This window comes from Rhinoderma darwinii, chromosome 2 (genome assembly GCF_050947455.1).
Source record: "Rhinoderma darwinii isolate aRhiDar2 chromosome 2, aRhiDar2.hap1, whole genome shotgun sequence".
Taxonomy (NCBI): Eukaryota; Metazoa; Chordata; class Amphibia; order Anura; family Rhinodermatidae; genus Rhinoderma; species Rhinoderma darwinii.
The window spans coordinates 236,228,970-236,255,358 of NC_134688.1; the positions used below are offsets into that span (position 1 = coordinate 236,228,970).

Here is a 26,389-nt window from a genome sequence, read left to right on the forward strand (position 1 = left end):
TTATGTATAACTTGGCAGTATTAAATGAGAAATATGATTCCATAGTAAAATAATGATTTCTTACTGTAATGCAACTGATAAAGTCGATACAACTAAATTCCTAAAATATGTCCTTAAAGAGTTCACAGAGCTGAATTCTACCTAGGGGTTTCATACTATACACAAGTCATAATAAAATTAGTTTCCAAAAGATATTGCCATCATGTAAATGTTCTCCACAAAATAGTGTGTGTTTTAATAGCCTGCGGGTGTCATTGTTTCCTACATGATCTATGAAAAGCTCAGGCTGTCAGCCAAATATTTTGACAGATAATATTTTGTACAGTCATACCTGGAAAATACAGCTGTATATATTCTCCATTTATTCTTAAAGGGGTTCTAAATTATTACAAAGTTGGCGTAAACCTTTTAATATTAGCTACCAGCGACTGAAAGGGGTTGGCGCAATCAGGTCATATAACCATATTCATGCGCAGGGCTGAAAGGACGTAAATTACATTGAAACTAAAGTGACTATCTCCAACTTACTGTGTGCAACAATGTGATTTTAGGACTCTTCTGTCTTCCCATTTCAGCCGCCGGTACCTTACAGCCCATGACAGTGGTAACATTTTGATTCATCGTTACTGGCATACCATACAAACAGTACACCAATCTCTCTCCCAGAGCAGCGTGCGCCTAAACTACGTCTCATTTGGAGACCAGACCCACTTCTCTCTGCTTTTTTCAAATTTGGCAAGCGACATGCAAGTACAGTTGCAAATTTTAGTTCTAAAATTTAGCACAGCATAATGTGCTACTTTTTAGTGGCACAGTTTTCGCCAAAAACAGACGTACACTTCTTAATAAATGTGGGTTGGTGTGTGCGCCCATTGTTTAAAGAGGCCCTTTCACCTCTCCTCGCAAATCTGATTTTCATAAATAATTGTATTCCCCATGAAATAACTATTCTGGAGCACCTTTTCTTACTACTCTACATTATGCAGTTCCTCTATTATTCCTCCTAGAAATGTATTAATAATTTGACAACCGGGTGTTATCAGTTGGGGGGTGTTTTTCTTTATACAATCTGACCTTATCTAATCAGTGCTGACAGAGTGAGAATGTGTAGGGACACACCACTTTGACAAGGGGAATTGTCGATTTATTCATAGATTTCTAGGAGGAATAATAGAGGAATGGCATAACGCAGAGTTCTAAAACAAGATGCTCCAGAATAGTCATTTCATTGGCAATAAAAGTATTTCCTAACATAGATATGTCTGGGGACGAGAGCTTTAAGGCAATCATTCTTAAAGTGGTTTTCTCATTAAATGGGTATTCCAGTTACAACAAATTACCCGCTATCCGTAGGGTGAGGGGTAACTTGCTGATCGGTGGGTGTCCAACAGCTGGGACCCCCACCATTTACGAGAACGAGGATCCCGAACCCCTCATTTGAGCCAAGCGGCAGGTCGCTCATGCGCACTGCCGCTCCATTCATTCTCTATGGGAGCACCGGAGATAGCCGAGTACAGCTTTCAGCTATTTCCAGTGCTGCCATAGAGAATGAATGGAGCGGCAGTGCGCATGAGCGACCTGGGCACTCGGTTCAAACGAGGGGTACAGGACCCCAGTTCTAGTAAACGGTGGGGGTCCCAGTTGTCGGACACCCACCGATTAGCAAGTTACCCCCTACCCTACGGATAGGCGGTAACTTGTTGTAACCGGAATACCCCTTTAAGATACCCCTTTCCATATATACTATTAGGGCATATGGACATAAAACAGATCTTTTAGCCAGAGCGTAGAGCTGCTAAAACAGCTGCTCTAAAAGACACAGACCGTCCATGTAACAAGTCTAGGTTCACATTTAAAGGGCTGTAATACTGCATTTTAGCCACCACATAGGAAATATATATGACAAGCCAGTGGATCCCTGGTGAGAGTCGCCGGGTGTTTCTAAAGCCAGACCACCCGCAACGATCAGGCCGACTTCAATATAAAAAAGTTGTTCTCAATAATAGATAAAAGAATGAATAAAATAGACATACTGCATTAGTGTTGACCCTTGTCCATCACAGGCTTGGCAAATACTGGTGTAATCCCTTATTCGTTTTTCTACCCATTCTGATGCAACGTACATTACATCTATAGCAGATCATTTTGTATATTATAAACATGATATCAAACATTACATTATTTTCTTTTTACATACCAGAAATATAGTAGGATCTGGAATTTTGGCATTTTATTATATACTGTATATTAACGTTGATTTGCATGATAAAAAATAGATATATATAACTGTTAAATATCATTCAAAAATGGCGAAACATCACACAGTTTAACATGAATAGTATGAATTCCAAAGAGCTTAAACAGATATAGATGTACAGGTCTCACAAGAGTAGCCCTTCAGATTAACATTATTGTGAAAAATACTTACGGGTGAATTCCACTTTAGAAAGAAAAATCTTTTGACATATCATTGATAGAGTTTACAATATAATGGGAAAGATTTATGAAAACTATCTTTCTTGCTCATAGCAACCAATCACAGCGCAGCTTTCATTTCTCATAGTGCTCTTGAAAAAATAAAGCAGCACTGTGATTGGTTGCTATGGGCGGCAAAGCCAGTTTTCATAAACCTTCCCAATGTTTATGGTTCTGTCAGTGCCCAGGTTCAGACAGAAGGGGCCATTTTCTAGTGCATTTGTCAGATGGTGCTGCACTATGCACAATGTTATATACTCAAATGTGACTAGATTTTTTTTTTTTTTGTTGCTGCTCACCTTTTGCTAATATTTCAGTTATGTCCAATAGGACACCTAGTTCTTTTTAAACAACGCACCCACCCATAACACTACTCAGACAACATACAATGCCCCTTTCACACCACGTTTATGGGCTAAATAAGTATCCAGTCCTACCCATAGGTTTCTATGCGCCAAACGTATGCCAAAAGGTAAACATCTGCATAACGTTTTCTGACAAAACTGAAAAGTGCAGCCTGCTACACTATTCAATGCCGCAAAAAAATATATACGTTATGAAACACTTTTTGTTTTTACAATCAATGTCAATGGCAGATGTATGCTATTGTATTACCATCATTTTGCATATGTTTTTACATACAGTGGAGTATACATTTTAACAGGCAGGAAAAAATGTGTCCCAGCTGTATGTCCCAAACGTGATGAGAAATTGGACTTACTCCACCCTGAGGTGAAAACACAACTGAATGGGCACAAGTTATGCAGCAAAATATGACAGTGGGTATAAATATGCATGTATAAGTGACAAGCCATTATGAAGGAACTCCCTCATCAGGTTTACTCTTAAAATGTTTAACTTGGCCTACTCCGCATGCACATTTATTTGAACTACAACTTCAACTGCATTTAACGCCCTTTACGCGGTAAAATAAAAACAGATACAATGTCCTCTAGTTCTAACATTTAGAAGAAAACTGTTAATTTGGGGGCTCCAAAGGCTATATATATATATATATATATATATATATATATATATATATATATATATATATATAAAATATGTTTAGCTTTACATTCTTTTGCTTCCCCACACATCTAGGAGTGAGAATGGACGTGCTTCATTGGAACTTTGGTGTCATGTTAGGTGTCCATCAATCGTCATAAACCCAGGCTTTCGGGTCCATGTGCACTATTAGGGTATGTGCACACGTAGTGACCAAAAACGTCTGAAAATACAGAGCTGATTTCAATGGAAAACAGCTCCTGCTTTTCAGACGTTTTTTGAGCAACTCGCGTTTTTCGCTGCATTTTTCGCGGCGTTTTCACTGCGTTTTTTACGTCCGTTTTTGGAGCTGTTTTCATTGAAGTCTATGAGAAAACAGCTCCAAAAACGTCCAAAGAAGTGTCCTGCACTTCTTTTTAAGAGGCGTAATTTTACGCATCGTAATTGCCGTACGACGCGTAAAGTTACGCGTCGTAGGAACAATACAGCGTTATACCCATAGAAAGTAATGGGCAGATGTTTGACAACGTATTTGAGACGTATTTTCAGACGTAAAACGAGGCAAAAAACGCCTCGTATACGTCTGAAAATAGGTCGTGTGAACCCAGCCTTAGCCGGAATAAATTACTTCAAAATATACTTTTCTGTTTTTTGCTAACAATGTGAATGGCAAACACCATATGTTCTTCCAAAAATAACGGTCTTCAGCACCATGGATTTAACAAGAGTGATAACCAGGCTACTAGATGCGTACAAGTCACATCCTTGTACAAGTCACATCTTCCAGTTGGCCAAAGGTCATAACACAGTAAGAGGACGGAGCTGCTCCAGTTGGGTTTCCAAGGTAATCCTCTCCTGATGGACTTCCTGAAAAGTACAAGATGAAAAACATTCTGAATTGCCTCTCTATCGCATTATGCAGTGGCTGGAGTGATCGCTCCTCCGCAACGCCACAGGGAGACACAGCACATAACGTAGACAGTAGTACATTGTTAAAGGCACAGCAAAATAAATATATTTCAACGTATCTACAATGCCTTGATGGGCCCAGAATACAATTAAAGAATGTGAAGTCCACTTTAAAACTTAATGTCACTATCCCTACATTTTACAGTCATAAGTTTTTTTTGCGAAATATGTCTGTAAATGAGCTGAGCTTTAACTTAACCAATGTGGCTATGATCATGCCCCTTTTGAGATATATGGGCCTATGTGTTTATGAACCCAGCAATTTTTATGGCATGTCGCAACACATTCATCCAGTTTGTTCCTGCAGCATTTGTAAAGTGTGAATATACCCTTACAGAGTCAGACTAAGAAACTTTCCCAGATCCCTTTAAATAAAGTCTGAGTATATTCCTCACCTTCAGTTGCTGCTGAAGTTCACTGTTCAGTCTGGCCAGCACTGCATTGGCTTCCTTGTTTTTACGGATGGCTGTCTGGATAGCTTTTTTCTGCTTGGAAGGCTGCCTAAAAACAGGAGAAGAACATAAAGACCCGTCCAAAGATAAAGTCACTTCTTCCAGAGGACCACACACCCACCATAGCATCTGTAAATAATTATCTGACAACACATGGGCCACAACCCCTTAGTACAGTGCCAAATGTTATGCCAATGCATGATGACTAAAATCAGTGCCCCCCTTCTCATCCTGTTTGAACTTTCCGTGTCTCTGTATTAGATTTTATAAAGATAGCAAATGCTTGTCTGTATAACGTTAGATCATTATTTTATTATTAAACGTTGTAATAAGTGGAGTAAATTACGCTTAGTGGCATACAGTCAAGATGAGATCATTGCCACAGCAATACGTCATTCCTACGACAGTAATAATGTTTTTTACTGATCCAAAATCGTTCATTATTCTCACCTTTGGTCAATGCTCGGCTATGGTTTATAATCCCAGTAAGCGCCGCATGTCTCCTTGTTTCATTTAACTTAAGAACTGCTCCATGACATTGCTGAGTGTGCGGGTTTTATTTGCAGGGCTTTTTAATGGTTTTAATCACTGGGTTATGTCCCAGTCAGCACACTGGTTAACACAGGCTGCCTATGATGCAACATCTATTCATTGTAAATATGCTTTGCACACATTCAATGGAGAATCTCACACTTCAGCTAATGGCTGCAATAGTCTAAGGGATAAAAACTACGTCCGTTTCCTAGAACAGGGATAATCGGCAGTAATCAGGCTTTTTGTTCACTGGATTAAACTAGGTTGCTAGCAGATGATGATGTGTGCTCTTGTAGTTCTGTCTAACTGAAAGTGCTGATCAGCACATCTACCGCTGCCTGCGGATTGCTGAGTGGCAGGAAAGGAGGTGGGAAAGGGTTAAACCAACCATTTGGTTGAGATAAGTTTGAGAGACGTGATTTTTTTTTAGAGCTACAAACAATACCATTATGTTCTTCTATTATAGGTATCAGCATCTGTAATATAGATGTGTATACAGCAATAGGAGAATTTAAAGAACAAGTGTAAATGGGTAAGTTCAGCTTTCGCTACCATGATGGGGGAAATTTATCTAAACTGGTGCAAAGGAATAGCGGAGTAGTTGCCCAAGGCAACCCAAAAAGTTGCTGCTTTCATTTTCCAAAGGGTCCCCTAAAAAAATGCACGGAGGAATAATTTGGCATTGGTGACTACTCCACTTTGACTTTGCCCCAGTTTTGATAATTCTCCTCCTATATCTTTTTGTGAATAACAGATATAATGGGTGCAAATGAGTCACTTTGTACTGGCATACATAAAGACATATGGATTGGTGCATGGGACAAATATTGGAATAACATGGGAACCAGTCAGCGTTCTTGTTTGCTAGTTACTTACGGATCAGATTTTAAGACAAACCTGAAAATGTTTCCGTCACCGATGATGCCATGAATTAAACTTTTTAACTATCTCACAAATACTAGTCAATTTTATGGGAAGGGAAAACAGAGTAACTGAAAAAAAACTCATGTATGGGGAAAACCTACATCTCCATGCCAAACCCAGGACCCCAATGCTACAAGGTAACTGTAGTAACTATTGCGCCTCTGTGCTGCCCTACTAAGCAACAAACAGCACATGTACAGTAGTCATCTATGTGTTGTTATAATCACCGAAAGTCAATGTGGTACATCGCTTAAAATGTGTCAACAAGAGAATTAATCATATACAACAATCTTTCACTCTGGTGCCAGTGACAGACGGAAATTCCTTCTGCCAGTATTATCTGATAGTCTACATGGATCTCAATATTTACGGAAGATTTCAGATTTGTCTAGCGCTTCTTTTATAACCAATTTACAATAGACAGCTAAAGTCAGCAATGACAATTTTATCACCTGTACATTGTAAATCATCACTAGGTATTATCAGCAATAATGATACCAGTAGTACATTATATAATCTTTTATATTATTGTTACATTTGTAGCATTCAATAGAGTTAATTCTATTCAGGTTTAAAAAAAAGATGGTCACACTTAAAGGGGTTGTCTTATCTGAGACATCCCCTTTCAGGAAAGAGCTGCTGCGGTGACGCGCTGATTGACGAGGGTGCAGCTCCATGTAACCCCTGCCAAACAGCTGATATTGCCATGGGGAGGCCACAGCAAGCCAGGCAGATGAATGGGCATATATGTAATAAATGGACGGCTCAAGTCCTCCAGAAAGGGAGTTGTTTTTACAGGGTGGCCTGAGTGGGAAACCCCTCTATAATGTCCATATGCCCTAATAGGACATTAAGACAGTTGTCTTTTTGAAACAACCCCTTTAACTTTAAAATCTACCTATTATTATACTTTTCTCCCCAAGAAAGAAAAGATAAAATATGTGGAGAATTTACCTTATATAGTTGGGGAGGCGATAAATGAAAATCTCACTGCCTGTTGGCACCACTAGCTGTATATGGCTTCTCATCACCTGAATAGTAGTCGTCTACAGATCAGCCCCCTAGTGGTGGCAACTGGTAGGCAAGATTTGCACAAGTATGAGTGTGAGACAATAGTGCTCTGTTCTAAAGTGCCCTTAGTTTGAAATGTACTTTATGTCAAAACTTGGTCCCAAGGTTTAATTCTGGGACTGCAGCTACAAGCTACTTTTATTTGCACACACAAATCCATGTAGAAGGATGTATGGACATGTCACTTTTAGTTTTCTGTAAAATTAGAAGATTTTTTTTGTAAAGGATATCCAAATTCCTTTTGTCCTAAGTATATTGGACCTCTTCTGTGATGGGAACACCTCTCTAGCAGGCTACTTTTTTATGCAACTTTGGGTGGTCATCTCAAAGAGGTTTCACTGTAGACGCAAAAGTCACAACTATGTGTCGCCATATGTTGTTGATTTTGTTAATATGGCAGCCACACCAGAAAACACTAACAACATCTCAGTAATTACTACAGAGGTTAAAATAAACTTTCCTTTGCTAACGTAAAGAAACTTTTTAGCCATTTAGGTGCAAACGCTCTTTAACACTCAGTACTTAGATTTAGTTGCACTGTAGACTGAATGGAGACACTAGTGGGGTGGTCATTATGAAGCCAGTTACTTATGGTTTAGACAAGCTTAGTATGTGCATAGCACATTACCCAGAGAAATAAACCACTGCTATTCATAACTTTATTGTATATTCACTATTTAATTTACTTTTGGACAGCAGGATGCGACTTCAAGGATGTAGCAGATGAGGTCACACTTGACGCTGATGACAAGTCATGATTTTCCAGCACTTGGTTTTCAGGATGGAATTTTCTTCTTAATGGTTTGGTGGGTGGTTGGTTAAGTAGGATTTCCTTTATGGAAGAAATACATAAAAATGTGGCATAAATATTAAACATAAATCAATATAGTGTTTCCATATATATTTATGTTGCTTTTAGTGAAGTATATTCTTTGGAGCCATGTTTATATATTATGTAAGTGAATCACAAGCTAATTTATCCCTATTTTAGTTTATTTTATGAACAGGAGAAATTTGGGTAATAGAGCAGGGCAATGACAGGAAAATAAAATTCCTTATCACTGCCTTAAGAGAAATGTCAGCATAATACAATCCGTTTTTTTTTATGGCAGTCTGCATCCTGTGCAAGAAAGAAGCAGAGCGAGTGCTGTAATGCACTGGCAGTCATTGTGACAGTATATCCTCTCTACACAAAATACTATGTATATAGTTGAAAGTTTAAACTATATATATAGTTGAAAGAAAGCAGCAGCACTCTAAAAAATAGAGTAGGAACACACGGCGTAAACGCTGCAGATTTTCCGCAATGGATAAATTGTGAAAAATCCACAGCGCATTACAGTAGCAGCACCGTGGGTGGGATTTCAACAAATCTCGTCCCCACGCAGGGGAAAAAAAGATGCCGAAAAAAACACATAAATTGACTTGCGGTGCGGTTTCTTCAGCCGCGGCATGTCAAATAAAGCTGCGGGGTCGCTGCACTTTTGTTGCGGGTTTTCCCCATTAAATTCAATGGGGTGCTTAAACCCGCAACAAAGTAGTGTGTGTTGCGACATTTGCGGTGGAATGGCAGCAATTTCCGATGCAAAAATCGCAAGAAAAAAAAAAATCATATTTACCCAGAGTTCCTTGCTTCTTCTCCAGTCCGGCCTCCTGGGACGTTTCATTCCATGTGACCGCTGCAGCCAATCACAGGGAGGGGGCAAGTATGAACGTTCCCAGTTTTGTTCCGGCGCTGCTTTCTGCAGTGGAAATTTTGCCCGAAATGTGGTGCAGATTTTCGGACGTCATTCCCTGCGGTGTTCAGGGCGGATACGCTGTGCAGCCCGACGCATCGTATCCGTCCTGAACACGCCGTGTGTGATCCTCCCCTGAACGAGCACGGTGCCAGAAAATGATCTTAATCCAACGATCTTCAATAGTATAAATAAAATCAATCTCATTTATTTCAGCTTACACAGTGCAAGCATGTAAGCTGAAAAAAAAGGAGTGAATTTTTCACTTATTCTGGGAGTGCTGCAAGAATTTCTTTCTAATATATATATATATATATATATATATATATATATATATATATATGTAATGGCAGGAAGGAGGTGAAGGGAAAGTGAGCCCTAATCTACCCACCGCCCTGTCCCTGCCTACTTGCAACGACCCGCCCTAGGCGACGGGGTACAACTGGGCGGCGGTCCCTACGCTGTCTAAGTGCACGGGAGAACAAACAGGGAACACGCAAGGGAAGGGGCAGTAGCCCACGGAACGCCGCGAGGAAACGGAGCGGTGAATGAGTTGTCAGGACCAGGATGAAGTGGAGTATACCCAAGAGAGCACGGAGGAGGAAGCAAGCCAGGGGCAAAGCAAAGCAGGTTAAGCGGAACTGCAGCAAGGCAGAAGCACGGCAGAAGCAGGCTGGAGCAAGCAGCAGTGGGGCCAGGAATCCAAAAGAATTACAAGCACTGAGGAGGAGAACACAGCAGGTAATAAAGGACAGGGGGCGGAGCTAACTCCGACTGACCAGGCCGCGATAGGCTCTCCCACTCCTGAGCCTGCCACCCTGGTTGGTGGGAGATGGTGTCAGTCGAACAGGTCTGGCCTCAGGTGTGGATTGATTAATCCCAGGAGTATACCTAGATGTAGTACCTGGCAGATCCCTAACAATATATATATATATATATATATATATATAGATATATATATATATATACATACAATTAGCTATAGATTTAACCACAAAAGTTATTATTGTCAAATACCATATGAAATGCGTTTTGCAGTAGCTCATAAAACTTTGATAGTAACAACTTCAAGTCCTCACTTCATGCAGTCTCACACTAGAATTAATGACATGAATTTCAAGAAAAACATTTACATAAACTGTAAGAAATGGCTTGTGGAAGACCTGCAGGAAGATATTTGGGGAATCTGAATTATTTGTGAAATTCAATAGTGTGTCCAATGAGTATGATATTCTCAGGCCAAGTGAGAACACCTCTGTCACATGCTTCATTATGAACAAAGTGATCAATGTCATGGAGGGCATCCCCAAGGACAATATATCAAATGACCATGAACCCTTTGAAACTGAATATAGAGATATGTTCATTTATGTCTCCTCTCTATCTAAATAAGTAGACAGGGCCCAGCTTTAAACAGAATCAATAATAATAATAATTTAGAAAAATGTTCACCTCAGCTCCACTATTAGATTATCCTATATAGTAGCACTGGTCCAACGCCATAAACCAAGGAATGAATGCAGCTGTCACCATCGAAAAGATAACCAGTAATCCCCAATGCACAACACACTACATATATATTATATTATATAGACTAATAGGAAAATACTAGCAGGAGAGGGAAAAAGTTACATGTGAGCGGCCTCTGGTTGTCTGTCTGTCAGTATCTGCAACAGGTGACCGTGGATGTTACTCACAGGGCATTAAGGCTGGCACTTTTGGGGGCACTTTGGCTACTACTCATGGGTGCACTGAGCTGCATTCATGGTGGCACCGTGACTGGCACTGATTGGTGTACACCACGGTTGACACTCATGGTGGGAATTCTGCTTGCTTTGCCTTGGGCACCAAAAGAGCTTGTTCTGCGCCCCTAAATACAATGATATATAAGATAGCATATGGTATAGAATGATGTCCATTAGGCCTTATTCACACGGACGTGTCCATTTTGCGCGCGCAAAAAACGCTGCGTTTTGCGCGCGCAAAAGGTCCGTGTGTCATCAGCATATGGTGCGCGGCCGGCATCATGATGACGCTCTGGTTTTATGTTTACAAACAGAAAAGCACGTGGTGGTTTTCCGTTTTCATTCATTGTTTTTACTGCTGTTGCGCGAATCACGCGCGGCACCCGGAAGTGCTTTCATGTGCCGAGCGAGATTTGAACGCACTCATAGACTTCAATGGGTGCGTGCAGAGCGAAACACGGCCAAATATAGGACATACGCTGCATGAAATTCACTGACAGTCTGAACGGCCCCATTCAGTAACATAGGTCCGTGCGACGCGCGTAGCACGGACGTATTATACGTTCGTGTGAATAAGGCCTTATACTGTAGTTCATGTGAAATTATAATGTATTCATTCAACACTATGGAAGTGCACTTAGAAGGAAGAACATAATAATTAAACATTTGCTGCATCTGGCACGAAAATATAAAAAACAAATCTGTCAGCCAGCTCTTGGTTTGGGTCAAGGATAGCGCCTCGTACCTCACTCTGTTTCCACTGCACTATTCAGACTTGCCATTTTTTGGGCTGATTTATATTGGCGATAGATATTGTGATTTGCCATCTCTGATTTATACCCACAATTTTATGATGTCATTAGGGACCCCCTATCTCCATATTATCTCTATTCTTATAATATGTTCTGTCTTCTGTTACATTTTACCCTTGATGTACAACATGAATTTTTTTTTTTAATTAAAACTGTTATGATGAAATAAATAAAATAAGAATCTCACAATCAGTTTGGCTTGTTCGAAGCAAAATGAAGTTTCAGAATTTTGCTGCATAAGTAAATGTAAAACATCTGCATATGAAATCCTGCAATGAACCCCTTCTCGTGCTTTATAAACCAGTAATGTATGCTGGTTTATAAAGTGTAAAGGATATTGGCGATAAATTTGGGAGTGACGGATGACACAAAGTCTGATTTACCTTTTTGGCTGGACTGCTTTCTTCTGTCTGTGGCAAAATTTTATTAGTCTGTAATTCAATCTCTGCTCCTCGTTCATGCTGTAAAACAGATATTATATACCTTAGAAGACAGAATGACTGGAAGGTGAGCTTGGAAAAAAAAAACATAAGAGAAACAGATATGCTCATGTGGTGAATGCTTTTATTATAATACTGGAGATTTTTACACAAAATGCTTTTGGATTCTATGAGTTTCTGCACTACTGTCTGTAAATATCTTGTGTGCCATGTGTAATGGTAGAAGAAGGGGGCATGTAGCCACCTTAAAACATCTATTGCTGCAGACAGCCAAATCCTCACAATGTTAGGTCTAATGTACATGGCCATTTATGGCTCCGTACAAGCTCACCGTTTTGCGGAGCTGTGATATGGCACCCACAGACTTTTATGGGGCCCTACTGTACCTCTATGTGCCATATGCATGAGACCTAACTCAGTAATAAGTGTGGGTGGAAGACTAAATTAGGTTGACTATGATCTAAGTCCCTGTAATAATTATAAAAATTACCAATAAAACACATTATAAAAGCTGCATATAGTCTTGGCACATGGTCAGTGTCTACCCAAAGTTTAGAACGTTTGCCGACACAAGTATACAGGTTCCTTGTCTGATGGGAGACTGAAAACGCAAAGCTGCTACCTTTAGAAACCCACAGAGAGCTCAAGCAACACTAAAAAGCTTTTAACTTTTTGGTGTATAGCTATCAAAGACTGCTGACAAAGATACGGAGAGTCTGCCTCTGCTACACCTGACAAGCTTGCAGTTCACTGAAGGTCCAAAAGAATATGTTTCTCTGCTAAGTAAATGGCATCTTTCATTCCTGCTACATCCGTAGACGCCATACCTTTAACTGGAACCTTTACCTGGATCTGAACTGCTAAGAAATGACATTGCAAAGCTTTGTCTGCTTTCTAAAATAACTAAATGCTGCCCCCTAGTTAGCCTAAAGTTAAATAGCAACTACAGCAGCAAAACCCAAACATGATGTGCGCATTTTTTCCACGTAAGGATAATAGAAAACACACCAGATTCTTTTTTGGTGAGTCTGGGGTAGAAAAAACATGAAGGTTTGAAGGTGACAAAAAGAGTGAAACTGGATGTTTCTTAAATGTAGAATTTCACACAATGTTGCTGTGTGGAGCTTTAGATTTAAGCAGAGGACTATCAAAGGTGCCAACCTGTTAGTACTATATGGACTTTCTTGCCTGGTGCCATCTTGAAGGCCTGGTCAGCACCACTTGCCAATAACAACATGGTTCATATAAAGCTTGTACTAATGCAATGAGCATTTCTTCACTTCTTCTGCATCCAGGGTGTAACCGTGGGCCACAATGCATGCACCAGGGCCTACCGCCTAACCATCACATGCCATTGTATGAATTGAGTTTACACTATGCAGGATCTATGTATTTTGTAAGGCCCCATTCAAACTAACGTGTTTTTGCGGCCGCAATTCCCCCGAAAATCCACGGGAGAATTGCGGCCCCATTCATTTCTATGGGGCCATGCACACGACCGTAGTTTTTACGGTCCGTGCATGGTCCGGGAGCCCGCACCGCAGAAAGAACGGACATGTCTTATTACGGCCGTGTTCTGCAGTCCGGGCTCATTGAAAATAATGGCCGCGGCCATGTGCATGTCCCGCGATTTGCGGGCGGCTCGCGGCTGACAGTCCGCAGCCGGCCGACCCGAAAATCACGGCCATGCACACAGCTGCGGTCGTGTGCATGAGCCCTAAGGCCCCATGCAAACGACCGTAAAAAACCTCTGTTTTTGCGGACCGCAATTGCGGTCCGCAAAAACGGACACATTCACTTCCATTGAACGCGGACACCTTTCCGTAGCGCTACGGAAGGGTGTCCGTGCCGTGGAAATGTTCCGAAAATTATGGAACATGTCCGTTCTTTTGCATTTTGCGGGCCGTGCTCCCATACTTTGTATAGGAGCACGGCCCGAAAATGCGGCTTCAGTCGGCGGCCGTCCGTGCCCGCAATCGCGGGCCGTGATTGCGGACACAGTCGTGTGCATGGGGCCTAAGAGTGAAGTATTTATTTGTATAGCAGTACAGCTGTCTATGGGTACTATATTATTGTACAATTATTATTAGATACATCACACCTTATGCATTGCCTCTTTATAATTCTGCTTTCATCTTATGTGGTGGAGGAGCCTTTCAGGCACCCTCTCTAGTTACACCTTTGCTCTCACCTCGCTATATTGCTGTTCCATAGAGATCTATGCCCAATACTGACTCAAGGATTCCTAAGTAAGTTCTGTAGGCTTTTTAGACATCAATGTGCTAAACTTATTTGACACCGTAAGCTGACAATGCACTTAAAGGGGAATTTTTTATCAAGGACATTTATGGCATAGCCACAGGATATGCAACAAATGTCTGATAGGTACATGTCCTACCTCTGGGACCAGACCCTGTCTTCATAATGGGGGTCCCTCAACCTGCCTGCCGGGGCAGACACTGCATCCACGCAGAGAATAACTGAAAGGTAACCATACAAGTGCTCCACTTTCTTTCTTTATTTCTATGGGAGTTACGTAAACAGCTGAGCAAGCTTTATGTATATGCTATAAATGTCTATGATGGGAATATCTCTTTAAGAAACCTCTGGCGGCACTTATCTCCACAGGAAACAAAGGATTGGATTGGTCAAATGATGGTCAGCGGTTTGGGTAGTGGACTCCTGATGTTAGTGAGCGTGTTAACTTTCTCCAGAACATTATTGTAATTGACAGTAGGTGTGCTCTTTGTTCTTTTTCAGAAAGTATCTGAGGAAATGCTAAATTAGTTAAGTTTTATGGAATTGTCGAATTTGGAAATGATTTAAGACTGGATAAATGGATTCTCCAGGTTGTTATATGTAAAGCTTATTGTAACAAACACTCTATGTGCTCACTGGTTAAAAGTCAGGTCCATGTTCTATATATATGGAACATATTTGTATATCTTGTCCCATGCCATATGTAAACAACACATAGCAAAGAGTGTGTTCAGAGTGTTTATTTCAATAAGCTTTATTTATAAAACCTAGCGATGACTGTGCTTCAGATGTCCTTAAGTGCCACCTAGTGGAATCTTTGCCTTCCATTTAAATAAAAAAAATGCATTCTATTCAGAGAAAATGTGACAAAAATCACTACAGTTTTATAGATTATATAAATAACCTTAGTAAATAGATTTAACCCCTTCCCGCCGGATCACGTATATAAACGTCATTAAAATCGGTGGCTTACCGCCTTTTCACGTAAATATACGTCATGGAGATGAAGCTGGCTCAGGAGCTGAGCCAGCGACATCACCACCGGGTGACAGCTGTATGTTACAGCTGGCACCCTAAGGTATCGGCCAGGACCGGAGCTAGCCTCCGATCCGACCGATTAACCCCTCACATGCTGCGTTCAATAGAGATCGCAGCATGTGAGGAGTTTATAGCCACCGGCACCCCAGCAACGTGATCGCTGGGTTGCCGGTGGCTGCAAAGGCGATCGGAGGGCTAATGCTTACCTCCCGATCAGCCTGTAACGGAATCCTCCTATGCCCCGTCGTCGGCGGGGCCCAGGAGGCTTCCGGTAACATCGGCAAGATGGCGCCGGCTCAGCTTCCGGCTCAGAAGCTGAGCCGGCGTCATCAGCAGTGGGTGTCCGCTGTATGTTACAGCGGACACCCCGATCTATCGCCAGGAACCGGAGCTAGCTCCGATTCCTGGCATTAACCCCTTCGATGCAGCGATCCATTGTGATCGCTGCATCCTAGAGGTTTGTAGAAAATCGGCAGCCTTGCCATGCGATGGCAAGGCTGGCGACTGCTACCATGGCAACAGGAGCCCTAACAATGGACTCCTGTCTGCCATTACGTAAGCTGATTAGGCCCCGCCTAGAGGCGGAGCCTGATCGGCTTGCTGTCAGTGAACAACTGACAGTTCCAATACATTGCACTACATAGGTAGTGCAATGTATTAGAACATCAAACAAATAGTTGGACATTCAAGTCCCCTAGTGGGACTAAAGAAAAGTGTAAAAAAAAGTGTAAAAAAAGTAAAAATAAAAGTTGGAAAACATACAATAAAAGTTTCAAATAATAACACAAAACACAATCGCCCTTTTTCCCTTATAAGTCATTTATTATTGAAAAAAATAATAAAGCCATACATATTTGGTATCGCAGCGATCGTAACGACCTGAACTATAAAAATATTATGTTATTTATCCAGCGCAGTGAACGCCGTAAAAAAAAACCTCAAAAACACTGCCATAATTACTGTTTTTTTGGTCACTGTCTTCCAAAAATTGAAATAAAAAGTGATCAAAAAGTCGCATGTATCTAAAAATGGTACCGATAAAATCTATACCTCGTCTCGCAAAAAAAACAAGCCCTCATACAGCTCCATCGACGAAAAAATGTAAAAGTTATGGCTCTCACAACTTGGCGACAGAAAAAATACATTCTCTTTCCAAAAGTAATTTTATTGTGCAAAAAGTTATAAAAAAGTTCTATAAATTTGGTATCGCCGGAATCGTACTGACCCGCAGAATAAAGGTAACATGTAGTTTATAACGTACGGTGAACGGTGTATATAAAAAAAAAAGTGGCACAAGCTGGGCATGATATTTGACACTGAATTGGCATATCTAGGGAAACTATTTAATTTGTACCTTCCGCAGCGCAATCATTTATGGAAAAGACACGTGGGGTGAAAATGGTCACTACACCTCTTTATAAATGCCTTGAGGGGTGCAGTTTCCAAAATGGGGTCACTTCTCAGGGGTTTCTTTTATTATTTCACATCAAAGCCTCTGCAATTGTGAACCAATACTTTATAAGTCGCCAAATTAGGCCTCAATTTTACATGGTACTCTTTCACTCCTGAGCCCTGTCGAATGTCCAGGCAAAAGATTAGGGCCACATGTAGGGTGATTCTAAAACAGGGAAACACCGCATAATAATTGAGAGCTGTCTTGTTATGGTGGCACAAGCCGGGCACCACATATTGGCGTATCCAAGGAAAAATTCCCATTTTCATTCTCCCACATCGTGTGCACACGAATTTCTGCAAAACACCTGTGGGGTTAACATGCTCACTACACCCCTAGGGTGTACCTTGAGGGTGTTGTTTCCAAAATGGGGTCACTTCTGGGGGGGATCCACTGTTTTGGTCCCACAGGGACTTTGCAAATGCAACATAGCGACCAGAAACCAAATGCAGCAAAATCTGTACACCAAAAGCAAATGGCGCTCCTTCCCTTCTGAGCCCTGCCGTGTGCCCAAACAGCATTTTACGACCACGTGTGGGGTATTGCCGTACTCCAGAGAAGTTGCTTTACAAGCGTTGGGGTTCTTTTTTTCCTTTATTTGTTGAGAAAATTAAAAATTTGGAGCTAAAGCTACGTCTTATTGAAGAAAAAGGATTTTTTTTATTTTCACTGCCCAATTCTAATAAAATCTATGAAACACCTGTGGGGGCAAAATGCTCACTACACCCCTAGATGGATTCCTCAAGGGGTGTAGTTTTCTCAATGGAGTCACTTTTTTGGCGTTTTCACTGTTTTGGTACCTCAGGGGCTTTGCAAATGCGACATGGCTGCCACAAACCATTCCTGCTAAATTTGAGCTCCAAAAGCCAAATGGCGCTCTTTCCCTTCTAAGCTCCGCCGTGTGTCCAAACATCCGTTTATAACCACATGTGGGGTATTGTTTTACTCGGGAGAAATTGCTTTACAAATGTTGTGGTGCTTTTTCTCCTTTAGTCCTCGTGGAAATTAGAAAAAATTAGCTAAACCTACATAATCTTTGAAAGAATGACGATTTTTATTTTCACGGCCTACTTCCAATAATTTCTGCAAAAAACCTGCGGGGTCAAAATGCTCACTATACCCCTAGATAATTTCCTCAAGGGGTGTAGTTTCCAAAATGGGGTCACTTTTGGTGGATTTCCACTGTTTTGGCACCGAAAGAGCCCTTGAAACCTGACATGGAGCCTAAAATATTTTCTAATAAAAAGGAGGCCCAAAATCCACTGGGTGCTCCTTTGCTTCTGAGGCCGGTGCTTCAGTCCATTACCACACTAGGGCCACATGTGGGATATTTCTAAAAACTGCAGAATCTCTGCAATAAATATTGAGTTGCGTTTCTCTGGTAAAAACTTCTGTGTTACAAAAAAAATAGAATAAAAATGAATTTCTGCAAAAAAAAAATGAAATTTGAAAATTTCACCTCTACGTTGCTTTAATTCCTGTGAAACGTTTAAAGGGTTAAGAAACTTTCTAAATGCTGTTTTGAATACTTTGAGGGGTGAAGATTTTAAAATGGGCTGACTTTTTGGCGGTTTCTAATATATAAGGCCCTAAAAGCCGCTTCACAACTGAACTGGCCCCTGTAAAAATAGCCTTTTGAAATTTTCTTGAAAATGTGAGAAATTGCTGCTAAAGTTCTAAGCCTTGTAACGTCCTAGAAAAATAAAAGGATGTTCAAAAAACGATGCAAATATAAAGTAGACATATGGGTGATGTTAATTAGCAACAATTTTGTGTGGTATAACTGCCTGTCTTACAAGCAGATACATTTACATTTAGAAAAATGCAAATTTTTGCAATTTTTCACCAAATTTTGGTGTTTTTCACTGGTAAATATTGAATTTATCGACCACATTTTTCCACTATCATAAAGTCCAATGTGTCACGAGAAAACAATCTCAGAATCACTTTGATAGGTAAAAGCGTTCCGGAGTTATTACCACATAAAGTGAAATATGTCAGATTTGAAAAAATGGGTCTGGTCCTGAAGGCCAAAATGAGCTTGGTCCTGAAGGGGTTAAATATATAAAAACTGTAAACATTGCATTTTCCATGTGTCCGGACCAGGCGACATGTCTCCTCACAAGGGTAAAAAAAAAAAGTAGTACTGGCAAATCACCCAAGAAAAGTTTAATGGAATTTAGAGAAGCTTTAAACAGAGGTTTGCGAAACTGAAATAATAATAAAGCAGAAGCCTGGAAAAGAAAGAAAAAAAACATTTTTGTTTATCCTCATACCTGTTCATGTGACTTGAAGTCTGCAAAACTTGGATGTTGAATTTGTATCTTTTGATCAGTGTTAGTGCTGGGATAAGAAACCTGCCAAGACACATACAATTATTTCTATGAGGCACAATCACAGTAAATCTTTATCTCTTGGATTATGTAACTACCTAATAAACTTAAGGTAGTATTACACGGCCCCACACAGGCCGTGTAAACGAGCGCCAATCAAAGAGACAGTTCTTTGATCGGGGCTCGTTTGCTCCTTTTACAAGGAGCTAGTATGGTGACGAGTGATTGTTACTACGATTGCTCGCCCCCATACAGTTCTATTGTGTCGGCAGCACATCTCCCTGTTTACACAGGTAGATGTGCTGACGACAACGATAAAAGTTTATGCATTTAAAACGATGCAATGATTGCCCTGGGCAATTATCGGGAACGAACGTTCTATGAACGCTCGTTTGCCTGCTAATTGGCCAGTGTAAAAGGTCCTTTAGCGTGTGTGTGTTAAACAATCTACTCCAGTTTTCTGGCATAGAAAGTGGCACTTTGCACAAAAAATGTGCAAACATTTTGCGACTTTCATTTCTACGTCACAATCACAATTTTTTAGGCAGGGCTTAGCAGGTGGAGCGGAGCCACCACAGCCCGATAAATGTACTATAACTTATGCCAAAAAACTGTTATGAATTATAGAGTAAATCTACGCTAGCGTAGATTTTACTTTCTGGCGGACGGATGACCAGAAATGTGTCTAATTCATTAAGAGGTGTGTGCACTTATTACAGTATTTTTTAGATTAAGACTGTCTTAATAAATTCCCTACTTGTGTTTAATTTGATCACCATTTTTTAAACCTCTGTTTGCTGTGACTGAATGTGCACATTCTTGTTTGCATCCAGAGTTTGCTACAATTGTTTCCAGTCAAGGCAATCAGAAGCACAAATATTTCTCCTGTCCTAATAGTTTGTTACTATGTATCAGTGTAGTGCATCAACCTGGAATCCAGATTTAATCTCACAGGATACAAATGTAGTAAATCTCAGTATGAGGCCTCATGCAAATGTGCGTATTATGGCTCAGTTTTAGTGAAAGGGGTCCCATTCTATTTCATGGGGACTCTATGTGTAGCATGAGGACTCTACCCGAATGAATCAACACAGAAAAAAAAATGGTGGCATGTTCCATTGAATGCTATATGTATTACTTGAGGATAGCTGTGCACAACTGGTTCCTAACAGTAGCAAAACGACCACGTACTAGTGTGTAGAGTCCTCAGCCTCTCGGTGTAAATTAGATTTTAAAACAATAAGGATTATAGAAAGTTTCATAACATTTTATTATACTCTATTTACAAGATGTGTTTGAATTGATTTTATATATTCTATTCATTACCTTGGTGTTTATAGATGCTTTGTATACATTCTCTATATTGTAGTTATGTCTTGCATTACTCCATGGTAACACAACTATTCTTTGTATATAAAAGCAGAATTTCAAATATGCATTTGCCAATTCTGTTTACAAACTAAAACACATAGCTACAATTGTATGTATTTATTTAAATATGGTTACAATATTACAACAAAAACTACAATCTTTAGTTAAAGGGGTTGTCCGAGATATAATGTGGTGACAGAGCCTCTTTAACACATAGTCATTTTAAGTGCCCTATCTCCTACATAAGGAGATGGGCGCTATAATGTAGGTGACAGCAGTGCTTTTCATTAAAAAAAAACCTATCTGTTTTCACCACTTTATTAGCGATTTTAGATTTATGCTAATGAGTTGCTTAATACCCAAGTGGGCGTATTTTTACTTTAGACCAAGTGGGCGTTGTACAAGGGAGTGTATGACGCTGACCAATCAGCCTCATGCACTCCTCTCCATTCATTTACTCAGCGCATAGGGATCCTGCTAGATCCTTATGTGCTGTCTTATACTAACACATTAACAATACTTAAGTGTTTAGACAGTGAATAGACATTCCACGGGATGTCTATTCACAATCTCTGCACTTCGTTACTCTTTCTGTGGTAGTTACAGCAGAGGAAGCGTGATCTCGCGAGATCTCTCTGTAAATGACAGGTTACAACGAGATCACGCTTCCTCTGCTGTAACTACCATAGAAACAGTAACGAAGTGCAGAGATTGTGAATAGACATCCCACACTTCAGTATTGTTAATGTGTTAGTATAAAACAGCACATAAGGATCTAGCAGGATCCCAATGCTCTGAGTAAATGAATGGAGAGGAGTGCATGAGGCTGATTGGTCAGCGTCATACACTCCCCTGTACAACGCCCACTTGGTCTAAAGTAAAAATACGCCCACTTGGGCATTAATCAACTCATTAGCATAAATCTAAAAACGCTAATAAAGTGGTGAAAACAGATCGGTTTTTTAAAATAAAAAGCACTGCTGTCACCTACATTATAGTGCCCATCTCCTTATGTAGGAGATAGGGCACTTATAATGTGGTGACAGAGCCTCTTTAAGGCTTGTAATTTATAAATATAAATACATTTGTAATATACTTACATTTTCCAAAGTGGCCCCGTTTCCAGATCCTGCCGTGGGGTACTTGACGGGTGACGTCACTCTCTGGCCGCTGTGTTGATCTTCAATTCTTTTCCGGGTATACAACATGTTCTGTGACGTGCTGTGTATGGGCTGTTCTGTTGTTTCGCGCATGCACGGTCCCTGCTGTTATCTCGAGAACATTAGGGACCACGAGAACAGCAGGGACTGCGCATGCGCGTTAGGGGCTGTGCAGCAGAACAGCCCATACACGGCACGTCACAAGTGACGTGTCGTATACCCGGCAAAGAATTGAAGATCAACACAGCGGCCAGAGCCAGAGCAGAGAGTGACATCACCAGTCAAATACCCCATGGCAGGATCTGGAAACGGGGCCACTTTGGAAAATGTAAGTATATTACAAATGTATTTACATTTATAAATTACAAGCATTAACACATAGTCATTTAATCTGGGACAACCCCTTTAATGGAAAATTCCAACATGAATGGGAAATTGTCCTGCTCAGTGTCAGACTGAGGTCCATTGGGCCTACCAGAGGAGATGATCCTCCATCTATAGAGTATATGTGCATGTCCTCTATTAATTGCATCATTATCTTTGTTGCTATCATTGCACACGCACGACATATCATCAATAAGGACGAATAGGTTATTTGCCAATTATCATATAAGAAATATGCCCTAGTGGTAAGCGACTGGCTTCAAAGTCACCTACAAATGGGATCTTCTGCTGGACCATTATTGTTACAGTGACATGGCCCACTGGGGGATCCCCTGGTGGACCAGTGTGACCCTGTTCCTGCTCCATAGCAAAAGAAAAGATAAGAAATTTATTTCAAATGCCTCTAGGGCTGTTGTCCTAAACCTTTGGCTAAAAGGTAGAGAGCCACAGGTTGCAGACCATTGCATTGTTAGCTACTTTTAACAATTAGCCAGGAAGATTAGCTAACTCATAGAATCTGTCATCAGAAAAATATGATAAAAACAATGGCGACAGGACATGGAAACAGCTCTCTCATTTTACTGTAAAAAGTATGAAACAGAATTATGAGACAAACTAGTCTACTATATATACATACTAGCTAGTGTGTACATATAATAATTAGTCTTGTCTTCATTTTTTAATTATACTATATTATTTATTTTATAATACCTGTGATACACATGGTCTTGGAGGTAGTGCAGGTGGAGGTGGTATCCATCCAGCTCGAGGAGCTATGTAAACCAGAGAAAAGCATTTAGGAATATCTTCAGAAGTCAAATGTAATCAATCAAAATATATTTATACAATGATGGAGCAATGTAAATTATGCAGCACGGTCTTATTTTATACACAGCTTACAATTTAACACAACACGGGTAAATGACACTACTGTTAATGTAAATTGCTGAAATACATAAAGATATGCTCAAGCTGTAGGCCTCATGCACAAAGCAAAACTGTATGCGCAGAGCCTGCAGAGGCACACAAATGCTCTCCAACTCTGTTCTATGGCATCGTAGGCACCCTTTATGCTGCAATATGGTGCTCTGTACAATGCCATGTTACAGAAATGTTCTGCACTAGATGAAATGCTTCAGCAGAGAATAGCTCTATAATATGGCATCCAAAAGTGTTTGACACCCAAAAAAATTCTGACAGAAAAAAAACAAACTATGCATTCCTCAATTAGAAATTGGAGGCATGCTGTAAAGCCCACCGCCGGCGTTCTCCACTCACAGACAGGCATGACCACAGGACTCTGAAGCCTTGCCGGCATCTCCTTCCCCTTTCCCTGAGATGCCAGCACACACTGCTCTCTCCTCCGGCCGATGCCCGTAGGGTGCGCGAACTGGCCCTTTAAGACCGGGGATGAACACGCGTTTTGCCTGAGCAATGTTGTGTCTAACCATGTGTTGGTCTGCAAAGGTTCCCAAGCATTATCCTATATCCAGTGTCCATGTTCAGTGTTAAGTCCCGTGTCTGTGACGACTTCAGTGTTCGTGCTTAGTTAAGTGTCCGGTGTCCGTGCCAAGTCAAGTGTCCATGTCAAGTAAAGTGTCCGAGATTACTTCAGTTTTCAAGTCCAGTATCCATGTCAAGTCAAGTGTCCGAGACGACTTCAGTGTTCAAGTCCGGTTATCCAGCACAAGCCTGCTTCCGATAGTCCGGCGCAAGCCTGCTTCCGATAGTCCGATACAAGCCAGCTTCCGATAGTCTGGCACAAGCCTGCTTCTGATAGTCCGGCACAAGGCAGCTTCCAATAGTCCGGTACAAGTCAGCTACCCAGGTACTCTCGTCCTAGTGTCTGTCATAGACTTTCCATTTGACCAGCTGCTACTCCGCTACAGCAGAGCGGCTCAGGGGGTCCACATACCTCACAGTCGTGACAGTTTGAAAAGGCCATGGATACTGCTGGTCAATCCAAGACGCCGGTCCAAGCAATGCAATCAGAGATCCGAGATCTCCGAGCACGCCAGGATCAGCTTCTGCAAACGGTCAATGCTATTGCCACACGCTTGGATCTTGCTTCAGTTGCTGCCCCAACTACTCCACTGCCCACCAGCACTCCAGTCAGTGCTGGGCCTGGAATTTCTTGCCACTTCCTCCTCATTACAATGAAAATGCAACAACCTGTAGCAGCATTTTCAACCAGTGCAAGATCCACTTCCAGTTTCACGCACATCTCTTCCCCTTGATCTGACCGAAGTTGCCTTTATTGTCTCCCTCCTCTCTGGCAAAGCTCTGGCATAGGTGAACCCTATCTGGGAACATGAGGGTCCGGAATCTTTCAACCTACAGCTATTCCTGGAAAATTTTCTTAATGGGCCAGCGCGCGTACCAGGAAATTCATCCCTAACCAATCCCAGTATAAAAGGAACCCTGTTCACTTTCAAATTGCCTGAGCAATGTTGTGTCTAACCCTGTGTTGGGCTGCAAAGGTTCCAAAGCATTATCCTGTATCCCATATCCTAAATCCAGTGACCATGTTCGGTGTCAAGTCCTCTGTTTGTCACCACTTCAGTGTCCGTGCTAAGTCAAGCATCCAGTGTCCCTGCCAAGTCAAGTGTCCAGTGTCTGTACCAAGTCAAGTGTCCATGTCAAGTCAAGTGTCCAAGACGACTTCCGTGTTCAAGTCCAGTGTCCGTGTCAAATCAAGGGTCTGGGACGACTTCAGTGTTCAAGTCCAGTTATCTAGCACAAGCCTGCTTCCAAAAGTCTGGCACAAGCCAGTTTCCAATGGTCTGGTACAGGCCATATTTCTATAGTCTGGCACAAGCCAGCTACCCAAGTACTCTCGCCCTAGTGTCTGTCATAGATTTTCTGTTAGACCAGCTGCTACTCCGCTACGGCGGAGCGGCCCAGTGGGTCCACATACCCCACAGTCGTGATACATACAGAGTTATAGTAGGACCCCAAAGATGTCTATGTCACCATATTACGGCTCCGTACAGTTCCGAGGTTGTACGGAGCCATAATGTGCCTATGTGCATTCAGGCAAAAGGAGAATCAGACTAATAAATGTTTGCCTCCTGCTAAGTCCGAAGTTTAAGTAGCAGATTTTAGGGGACAACCCCGAACTTCCAAATTATCATTCTGTATCTTTGTATCCTTGAGAACTAACAGAAGCACAAGAAGAAGTATAAAAAGACAGAATTATTTGGACAGTGACACAATCTTGATTTGGGCTCTGCTGCCACCACATTAGATTTGAAATGAAACAACTGAGATGCAATTGAAGTGTAGACATTCAGGTTTAATTCAAGGGGTTGAACAAAAATATCCTGTGAAATGTTTAGGAATTGCAGCCATTTTTCTACACAGCCTCCTCATTTCAGGGGCTCAAAAGTAATTGTACAAATTACCATTACCATAAATATTTTTTTTTTTAATACTTTGTAGAGAATCCTTTGCAGGCAATGACTGCCTGAAGTCTGGAACCCATGGACATCACCAAACGCTGGGTTTCCTCCTTTGTGATTCTTTGTTAGGCCTTTACTGCAGCTGTTTTCCGTTTTTGCTTGTTTGTGGGTCTTTCTGCCTTAAGTTTTGTCTTAACCCCTTAAAGAGGCTCTGTCACCAGATTTTGCAACCCCTATCTGCTATTGCAGCAGATAGGCGCTGCAATGTAGATTACAGTAACGTTTTTATTTTTAAAAAACGAGCATTTTTGGCCAAGTTATGACCAATTTTGTAGTTATGCAAATGAGGCTTGCAAAAGTCCAAGTGGGTGTGTTTAAAAGTAAAAGTCCAAGTGGGCGTGTATTATGTGCGTACATCGGGGCGTTTTTAATACTTTTACTAGCTGGGTGCTCTGACGAGAAGTATCATCCACTTCTCTTCAGAACGCCCAGCTTCTGCCAGATCACGCTGTGACGTCACTCACAGGTCCTGCATCGTGTCAGACGAGCGAGGACACATCGGCACCAGAGGCTACAGATGATTCTGCAGCAGCATCGGCGTTAGCAGGTAAGTCGATGTAGCTACTTACCTGCAAACGCTGATGCTGCTGCAGAATCAACTGTAGCCTCTGGTGCCGATGTGTCCGACACGACGCAGGACCTGTGAGTGACGTCACAGATCTGCACTGCCAGAAGCTGGGCGTTCTGAAGAGAAGTGGATGATACTTCTCATCAGAGCGCCCAGCTAGTAAAAGTATTAAAAACGCCCCGATGTACGCACATAATAC

At 41.3% G+C, this 26,389-nt stretch overlaps 1 protein-coding gene across 3 annotated transcripts in view; it reads right to left on the reverse strand.

Moving 5' to 3' along the window:
• Nucleotides 1-1,701: 1,701 nt before the first annotated feature.
• Nucleotides 1,702-26,389, reverse strand: part of REPS2 (RALBP1 associated Eps domain containing 2) — a 216,437-nt gene continuing 191,749 nt past the window's right edge. For all 3 annotated transcript variants that reach the window (XM_075852974.1, XM_075852973.1, XM_075852975.1), the window contains 6 exons: nucleotides 22,873-22,934; nucleotides 19,190-19,270; nucleotides 12,107-12,184; nucleotides 8,117-8,262; nucleotides 4,845-4,950; nucleotides 1,702-4,347 (listed from right to left, as the gene is read on the reverse strand). In XM_075852974.1, the coding sequence (XP_075709089.1) occupies nucleotides 4,279-4,347; nucleotides 4,845-4,950; nucleotides 8,117-8,262; nucleotides 12,107-12,184; nucleotides 19,190-19,270; nucleotides 22,873-22,934 (542 nt within the window). In that variant the 3' untranslated portion in view covers nucleotides 1,702-4,278. The remainder of the gene's footprint in view (nucleotides 4,348-4,844; nucleotides 4,951-8,116; nucleotides 8,263-12,106; nucleotides 12,185-19,189; nucleotides 19,271-22,872; nucleotides 22,935-26,389) is intronic.